Genomic DNA, 8,820 nt, shown 5'->3' on the forward strand with positions numbered 1-8,820 from the left:
GGTCCCCCTCCCCTTTCGATGGCTTATGTGTGTGAGACTTTAAATCATCAAACTGTAAATTTTAAATTTTAAATTTTAAATTGTTATTTATCCCTTTACCCCGAGTCCTAAAGTGTATATTTATTTTCTTATTCTTCTTATATATATTGTTTGTTTACTTGCACTGCTGTAACTGGAGCCTCGTCATCTCGTCTCTCTATATACTGGACTGTAGCAGAGATGACAATAAAGTTTACTTTGACTTCAGCAGCGAGCAGGCGCAGCGAGGGCTCTCGCGCTCACTTTTTGTGTATAGAATTTCGAAAAAACATCGGTGCAAATTATAAGTCTGTATCATAATGTCTGGTGTTTTCATGTTTGCTGGTTTGTTTTAATTTTGTTTTATTTTGCGAGTTGGTTATTAGATGCTGCTCCAGCCAGCCAGTGAATCCCCCGCCGCCCCGCCCTCTCCTCTCTGCGCCGCAAGCAGCAGGCGCACCTCGCAAACGGAGGGCGTCCTTACTTCCAGCAAATGGGCGAGGGAAAACCGATCGGTGCCTATGCCATTCCCAATATGCGCTGGCTGACGTCGGGGCAGCATGAGTACTACGAGCATTTTTTTTTTTTTGCCGATGCCCGTGATGCCGCCCCCCACCACGATGCCGCCCCGGGCAACCGCCCGTGTCGCCCGTATCTAAAACCCCACCGGCTCCTTTTAATGTGGAGGAGTAGCAGCTCTACTCTGAGCCCCTCTCAAAAGACTAAACTCCTCACCCTGTCTGTGACAGAGAGGCCAGCCACACTTCAGAAGAATCAGAATAGGGTTTATTGCCAAATGTTGAGCAGATTGAGCAGCCCTACCACCGGGCCCCCCAAGCCAACAGAGCTCCATGGATACTTGGGACACAAAAGTCCTCCACTACAGCAAGGCGATTTACGGAGGGGATCGTACACGGAGGAGTACAAATAAAAATAAATATGTTCACAAACATTTACACTTGAAATGTTTGTAATTACTAAATTAACATGCTGAACCTGGATATTGAAGAACCTACACACATTTAAAATCATCACATTTAACCCTGAGTGTGTGTGCGTGTGCAGTCACACTGTTTCAGATCAAACAAACTTTAATATCAAAGATAATCTGAGTGAATACAAATACACTTTTGATCATTTCGTTTATTAGGGGAACATGAACAAGTAGCAGGTACAGTGTTAGTTTCATCACTGACATCAATGTTAAAGAGTTTTACCAGTGGCAACATCTGCTCAGCTTCATTTCTGATTTTAATGAAGCTGTTCAGGCTTGGAAGTTACAGACAGATCAACAACAGCTGATGATGTGAGCTAAAGTTCTTATGACTGACATGTTTCTGATGCTTCCAGATTTATTTTTTTTGTAACTAAACCAAACCTGATGCAGGCTGTGGCGACTACTCTCAGGTAGACTGACAAACCTTGGGTTCATTTCTCGCATTCATCTCCCACTTCCTGTGACCTCTGACCCTGACTAATGATGTTAGTATAAATGAAGCCCTATAAGGAAAAGAGATCCTGGATAAAGAGACGTTCAGGGACCCGATGACGTGCTCTGAGCTCTAATGATCGAGTCGAATTTAACTGCTCTAAAACCCAAAGAAACACGGCAAGTCATCTGTGAACAAAATTTAGGGCATTGATTGATCAATAAGTCATTTTAGTGGGGCGTTTTTATTCACAGAAAAAAACTGAGCTGCTTGGAGTTTGATTCAGTTTCAATGATCAGAAGTTTGGAAGTTAAAAACATTTCTGAAGTTATAACTGTAATAACAGGATAATAAATCTGATGAATAATGTGCCTCAATGCTCCAAAAAGGAATTTTATTAAAAAATAATAATTAAACCAAAACAGCTTCTGAGTTTCATTTAAATGTTAGAAGTAAAGTAATGATTCACACAATCAAATTACTTCATTGATCAGCAGGTTCTTTTTTATTTAACAGATATTAAAGATGAAAATAAATAATACAGGATACATGAACACCTGAGGCCACTGTGACCTTTAGTGTTACAGCACAGACTCACAACAAACAGAAACCTAACATTAAACAGTGAAAGCAGCAGACATAATCTCCGGTCTTCATACCTGAACCACCAGGAGCTTAATCAATAATCCATAGTAGCAAGTAATCAATAGTCAATACATCAGTGATTAATCAGTCTTTTAAGGCTGCAAGTCACCTCCAAACTGAGGTCGTATCATACCCATGCTCCATGCAGCTCACAGCCTGGTTATGATACAGCCCCCGCTCTAAAGGTCAGCAATCATTACAGCCATTGATCAATCGATCAGTCAATAAATGTGTCTCCTCTTCAGTCTGGTCCAGGATGAAAATGGGCAACAGAAGTGGAGACGGTGCAGTTTCTTCTTGTCTGCGACGCTCTCCGGACTCTGAGCAGGAGAAGTGATGAAGGTTGGAGGACAGCTCCTTCTTAAAGGCTCAGTGTTCTTCCTCCTCCTCTTCCTCACAGTCTTCCTCACGCTGAACCCCTTTAACCGTTTCAGTGGTCGTGAGTCTTCTAATCTGACTGTGTGACGATGTTTTAAGGATTTGGAGGATTGAGGAGGATCACCTGGTCAGGTAAATCTGAAATATCCGGATTACATCGGAAGTTGGGCACACGGAAAAACAAAAGACTCTTATTGGATTTAGATCCGTCAGCCACCTGCTGCTGCTCTTCATCATCGGGCGTCTTCATCGCCCTGCAGTGGGCCTGACAACAGCTTGTGTTTATTACACTAAAAACTTTATAAACCCATCACAAACCATATCACACAGCAAGGACTTACCTCTTCATCTGTAAGAAGGACTTTTAGAGTTGGCAGCAGAGCAACAGTCAGCTCTGTTGCCTCACTAAAAGAGATCTTTGTTTGAATCTGTGACCTGTCCAAGTGTACCTCGCTTCTCACCCACCGACCTCTCCACAACAGTGAGCTGGTTGGCGGGATGCTAATGTTTCTAGTTATTACGTGTAACCAAACTTAAAGAGTACAGATAAATCATTTAGCATAATTAAAGTTTTACTGTCATGTTATTGGCTGTTAATACGATTGCTGTTGTAAGTATGTGTTGATCACTAACAATTTAATTAATTAAATCAATCATTAAATTAAGTTTGTTTGGAAAAAGAGGGAAAACTCATCCACTGACCACATGGTTCTAGGTTCAATTCCTTGGAGTTAAAGGGCTAATCCCAGAGCCATTTACCAAAATAATAAATAAATATTTAAATAAGACGTGCATGCGACTGCGGTCACCTTTAAAGCACAAAGTTTTTTTTGAGCAGTGAGGTGAACTCGGGTGGATCTGTGTGTTCACAGAGAAAACCTTCTGTAAGCAGATTAAGGAGTCAGAAGTTCTTAATCCTGAAAGTTTAGAAAAATCCCAGCAGCATAATCTTTGCTGTAAGTGGTTTATGAGCGTATATAAGAGGCTGACACAGCGGCAGCGGCAAAGAGCTCAGGGTCACAATGGGAAAACACTTCCACCTGTACGAGAACATCTCCAAAGTCAGTCCCTTTGAGGGGCCCCAGTATTACCTGGCCCCTGTCTGGGCCTTTTACCTGCAGGCCGCCTTTATGGGTTTTGTTTTTTTTGCTGGCACTCCTTTAAACTTCATTGTTCTCGTGGCGACGATGAAGTACAAGAAGCTCAGAGTCCCACTCAACTTCATTCTTGTCAACATCTCCTTCTCCGGCTTCATCTTCGTCACCTTCTCTGTCAGTCAGGTGTTCTTAGCCTCCATGCGAGGTTACTACTTCCTGGGTCACACGCTGTGTGCTCTGGAGGCTGCTGTGGGCTCCGTGGCAGGTAAACCACCCAATCCATCAGCAGGATGTGTACAGGTGTGTGCAGGTGCAATGGTGTGTTTCTCCCTCCTCCTCAGGTCTGGTGACCGCCTGGTCTTTGGCGGTGCTTTCCTTTGAGAGGTACCTGGTCATTTGTAAACCGTTCGGAGCCTTTAAGTTTGGCTCAAATCACGCTCTGGCTGCAGTGGTCTTCACCTGGTTCATGGGCGTCGGCTGTGCCTGCCCACCTTTCTTTGGCTGGAGCAGGTACTGTAGGCATCAGGTGATTCTGGCCGTGTGTGTCCTGCACAGGTGAGCTGACTGTCTGTGTTGGTAGGTACATCCCTGAAGGTCTGGGCTGCTCCTGTGGACCCGACTGGTACACTCACAATGAGCAGTACAACACGACCAGCTACATATACTTCCTCATGGTCACCTGCTTCATCATGCCTCTCTCCATCATCATCTTCTGCTACTCCCAGCTGCTGGGTGCTCTGAGAGCAGTGAGTCAATCAATCAATCAATCAATCAATCAATCAATCAATCAATCAATCAATCAGCCAGCACTAAGTGATTAACTGAGTCTCTGTGCTGGTTGTGTGTTTGGAGCTTGAGAACGTCACTCCATTAAAGCTTAGCCTTGTTGTTTCCTCTGCAGGTTGCAGCCCAGCAGGCTGAGTCAGCCTCCACCCAGAAGGCGGAGAAGGAGGTGTCAAGAATGATCATCGTTATGGTGGGGTCCTTCGTCACCTGCTATGGCCCGTACGCCCTGGCAGCTCTTTACTTTGCCTACTCCACAGATGAAAACAAAGACTATCGACTTGTCACCATCCCGGCGTTTTTCTCTAAGAGCGCCTGCGTCTACAACCCGCTCATCTACGTCTTCATGAACAAACAGGTGAGCACACTCAGATAACACAGTGCAGAACGCAGGGTTTAGTTTTTTGCAGCTTTTCTCTGACAGTTTGAGTTGTCCCTGCCGCTGAAGTGATGATGAGTTCTTCTGTTCTGTTCTCAGTTTAATGGCTGTATCATGGAGATGGTGTTTGGAAAGACAATGGACGAATCCTCCGAAGTTTCCACAAAGACTGAAGTGTCCACAGCTTCTTAATGCTCACACCAAAGTGATACAAAGAACTTTTAAGAGGGCGTGACTGAGCTGAAGAGGACTTTCACAGGTCAGAGTTTGGAGGACGAATGTTTCCTGTATTCTCATCGTTATGTAAATAAAGTTTATACGTACACACGATCAGCTGATATCTATGTTCCTGTAGAACATACGTGTTTAGATAAAAGGCAAAAATAAACATTAAAAACAGTGAAGTGTCTTTCTTTAGACTTTCTGAATAAAACGTTCACGAAACCAAACTCTGAGTTTCACTTTTTTTTTTATTGATAAACAGGTAAAAATGCGACATAAAACGCAGACTTTGGCTGTAGATTTTTTTAAGCTTTAAGGCAGGGGTGTCAAACTCAAATACACAGTTGGCCAAAATTCAAAACTGTAACAAGGTCGCGGGCTAACATTAATATTTACTGAAAAAAAAAAAAATCTTCCTCCAGATTTAAGAATGAATCTCTTCTTATGGACTCAAACAAGTTTTGCTGAAAAACTGAATATGGAACAAGCAAAGCTTAATACTAAACAATATATATATTAGTTGTATAATACCAGTAGGCCAGCGGGCCAGAGTTTGACACCTATGCTTTAAGGCATCTTTAAATCTTTATAAAAACATTTGTTATTTGCTCCAAAGTGGCAACGCTCTGAAGGACGAAGCGTAAAACGTTTACGTGAGATTTTTTTCCGAATGACCAACACAGCTACGACAGTAAGGCGCTCTCACCTGAAATCACATGAGCACTCCTTTTAGTCCAACTGTGTCCCAATGACATAATTTTCTTCAACGCTAAATGAAATAAAAGTGGATTTTAGTGAAATGGCGGGTCAGTGTTTTACGCTTCTGTACTGCAGAAACTCGTGAGGAGCAAAAACACATACGAAAAATAAAAAAGTCTGGCCTAACAACCTGGCAGTAACTGTTGAACATCAAAACTGTTTTTTCTTCTTTGGCTCTAAAAATAAATTATCTCCATTAAGTTTCCACCAAAATTCAGAAGCAGTTTGTTCCAGCGACGCTTCAATCATGTGACCTTCTAGAACTCGTCGTGTCGCAGTAGCGCCTCTCCAAAGTCTGTCACCTGACTTCCGACAAACACCTCATGCTTGTCCAGAATCTCTTTCTTGCTCAGTTTTCCATCCTGAAGACACAAAAATCAGCTGTTACACATGCAAGCAGGTAAACAGAAAGCTGCGAGGGGCGCATTTGGTTCAGCCTCACCTGGTTGGCATCAGACTCATGCAGCAGATGTTGGGCTTCGGCCTCGGCATGGTCATAGTCAGAGGGAAGGATCCAGTCCATCGTCTCCTCTTTGTCCATCTTCCCATCCTTGTTTTTGTCTCTGAACTCCGAGAACTGCTGACGCTCTGTCGCCACCCACTCAGGCTCCTCCTCGCCGTCCTGAGACATGTACATGTCACCTACGACAATTCAATTCAGTTTGTTTATATATAGCACAAATCACAACAACATTTTCCTCAAGGCAATACAATAATACAGAGAAACTCCAACAATCATACGACGCCCTATGAGCAAGCACTTTGGTGACAGTGGGAAGGAAAAACACCCTTTTAAAAGGAAGAAACCTGCGGCAGAACCAGACTCAGGGAGGGGCAATTGGATGTGACAGGAAGTGATCAAACTTAGAAGAGGAACTTAAATCTGTTATCCGTTTGGTTACAGTCTGTTCACACACGCGCACACACACACACACACACACACTTCCACCTAACAAGCACTCTGATTGGCTAATCATAAAAAGGAAAGCTGCAGCGCACAGAATAAATTCAGCCGCAGGTAAATTTTGTGGTATTTAGCAGCGAGCTCGTCACAGTGCTGCCCCCTGCTGCCTGACAACACAAAAAGCATGCATAGGCTCCAAGGTCCATTTTCATCATGAGACCATCACTGCCTAGTCCGTCTGTCAGGAGAAGGTAAAGGCCTGACCTCCTGACCTTCAGATCAGCTGCTTCCTGTTTCCTCTAATGCTCCACCTGATCGATAAAACCTCACCGATATACTCCTTCAGGTCGATAAACCCGTCTCCATTCTTGTCGATGTCTTCGATCGTTTCCTGTGACAAAAAAAGAAAGTTAAATATTTGAAACGAAACAGTGGGTCACATGACCCCACGACATCAGTCTCACCTGCACCACAACGTCCTTCATGTACTCGTGTTCTTCAGGATGAAGAAAAGCGGTAAACTCCTGTTTGTCTGCGATGAGGTCTCCATTCCTGTCTGCGACCCAGAACCTCCGCTCGTCCCTCGACATCATGCGGCTGTAGTTGTACTCTGGTTCCTTTGGAGGGTCATCTGGAACCAAGCAATGAGAGACCTGATCAGATTGATTACAACACAATAACATTTATCAAAGAAGACCTAATAACCTCAGATGGAGTCCTGACCCAGATAACTGCCGTATGTCACGTTCCTGTACTCGTCCCAGCTGATGCGGCCGTCGCCGTTCAAGTCGAAGTCTTTCCACTGATGCTCCACGCTGTCATAGATGTGCTTCCTCTGAGCATTTCTGATCCAGGCCTTCAGCTCCTCCTCAGAGACGAAACCATCGCGGTTAGTGTCAATTTTATCCACGATGATGCTGCAGAGACACGAATTACCAGAGCACAAAGTCAAAAACAACATCTTTATGAGAGGCAACAAAAATAAAGACTAGACTTGAGAAATATCTAACCTAACTGAACCCAAACTGAGCTCACAGGTCCAGGAAATACACTGGACTTTATTTTAATTGTATTGAGTTTTCTGTGAACACAGCTGAGCTGAGTATGTGAGTTGAAATTGTAAAGTTTCTCCTGCGTCTGCAGCAGCTGGAGGTGGAGACGATTCGACCAGTGAGGACGTCTATTTCCTCACGGTCAGCATGACGCAGCTACAGGAAGTGATTGTCAGAATTTCTCATTATGCCCTGTGGACCCTGTCCCTGCACAGCGCTCAGCCACAGTCTGATCGGGCTGTACTTCAATGTGGAGAGCCGAGGCCGGCCTGCTTCTCTTCATCACTCAGAAAAACCAGGCGACGCTTCAGATGACCTGAACTCACCCGAGTCTGCGTTGGCTCTCCTCTGGAGGAAGTTGCTCAAAGGTTTTGGCCTGCTCTTGTCCCAAAAATGCTTCGTGGTCGTAGTCGAAGTTTTTCTGGTCGTCATGCTCAAGGGCGCTCAGAGGCTCCTCATGATGGACCCGACTTTTCCTCTCTGTGGGCTTACTGCTGCTGCTGACCACCACAGCAAGGATGAGGAACACAAGCACTGGACGCACCATCCTGACACACACTGTGACACACATACAAAGACACACACATACGCACGCACACACACGCACGCACACACACACACACGCACGCACACAGAAACAAAGTTTACGTTTTAAGCTTTAAATTCCTCTTTGAATATTTTCACTCACAGTCAGCTTCTCTCGCAAACGTCAGTCACATGATAATAAACTCTGGTTTTACAAACATCACAGTTTCTGTTTAATATTCATAAAACTGCAGATTGCCTCAAACTCGCTACAGCTGTTGGAGCATCAGCTCACCTGCTCTCCTCTCACCTGTGCGCATGCTACTCTTACACCTGGCGACCGCTGCTCTGCTCGTTCCTCACACCGAGCCCCGCTGTCTGCGACCCCGCGGAGCCGCCTCTGGGCCTCCGCAGCCAATCAGAGCCCGCGTCAGACTTTTCCCTCGACCTGATTGGTCCACCTCAGTTATACGTCATGCTCCCTCGATGATGTCAGAGGGTTGCTGTCCGCGGACTCTTTTCTCATTGGTTCTTCTTCACGAGAGGAAAGAAGGAAGCACGCATGCCACGTCCGCAGACCCGCGCGCTGACATACAGGGGGCGGGGCGGAAAAATCATGAAGTTTAAA

At 44.8% G+C, this 8,820-nt stretch overlaps 2 protein-coding genes across 3 annotated transcripts; one reads left to right on the plus strand and one right to left on the minus strand.

Annotated features, from left to right (window-relative positions):
- Positions 1–3,340: 3,340 nt before the first annotated feature.
- opn1sw1 (opsin 1 (cone pigments), short-wave-sensitive 1) lies at positions 3,341–5,120 on the plus strand. Its single transcript, XM_040048545.1, has 5 exons — positions 3,341–3,833; positions 3,910–4,078; positions 4,149–4,314; positions 4,470–4,709; positions 4,830–5,120. The coding sequence occupies exons 1-5, from the start codon at positions 3,494–3,496 to the stop codon at positions 4,920–4,922; spliced, it is 1,008 nt and encodes a 335-aa protein (XP_039904479.1). The 5' UTR covers positions 3,341–3,493; the 3' UTR covers positions 4,923–5,120.
- Positions 5,121–5,546: 426 nt separating this feature from the next.
- On the minus strand, positions 5,547–8,619 carry calua (calumenin a). 2 transcript variants are annotated; one of them, XM_040048543.1, is made up of 7 exons: positions 8,503–8,619; positions 7,994–8,225; positions 7,339–7,532; positions 7,080–7,246; positions 6,946–7,006; positions 6,154–6,353; positions 5,547–6,073 (listed from the first exon to the last, which is right to left on the minus strand). In XM_040048543.1, the coding sequence occupies exons 1-7, from the start codon at positions 8,510–8,512 to the stop codon at positions 5,969–5,971; spliced, it is 969 nt and encodes a 322-aa protein (XP_039904477.1). In that variant the 5' UTR covers positions 8,513–8,619; the 3' UTR covers positions 5,547–5,968. The 2 variants fall into 2 exon arrangements, with proteins under 2 accessions (XP_039904477.1, XP_039904476.1); XM_040048542.1 differs by having other exon boundaries at positions 8,488–8,610.
- Positions 8,620–8,820: the final 201 nt, after the last annotated feature.

This window comes from Simochromis diagramma, unplaced genomic scaffold (genome assembly GCF_900408965.1).
Source record: "Simochromis diagramma unplaced genomic scaffold, fSimDia1.1 OVJJ01000557.1, whole genome shotgun sequence".
In the NCBI taxonomy this organism is placed as follows: Eukaryota; Metazoa; Chordata; class Actinopteri; order Cichliformes; family Cichlidae; genus Simochromis; species Simochromis diagramma.

Bases quoted from the DNA above. Each gene is read 5' to 3' on its own strand.
- opn1sw1 (XM_040048545.1), top strand. From the start codon at position 3,494: ATGGGAAAACACTTCCACCTGTACGAGAACATCTCCAAAGTCAGTCCC. The intron at 4,315-4,469 runs GTGAGTCAATCA...TTTCCTCTGCAG, and splicing joins TGCTGGGTGCTCTGAGAGCA to GTTGCAGCCCAGCAGGCTGA. The intron at 4,710-4,829 runs GTGAGCACACTC...TTCTGTTCTCAG, and splicing joins ACGTCTTCATGAACAAACAG to TTTAATGGCTGTATCATGGA.
- calua (XM_040048542.1), bottom strand. From the start codon at position 8,512: ATGCGCACAGGTGAGAGGAGAGCAG. The intron at 7,533-7,993 runs GTGAGTTCAGGT...GTGTCTCTGCAG, and splicing joins GAGAGCCAACGCAGACTCGG to CATCATCGTGGATAAAATTG. The intron at 7,007-7,079 runs GTGAGACTGATG...TTTTTGTCACAG, and splicing joins TGAAGGACGTTGTGGTGCAG to GAAACGATCGAAGACATCGA.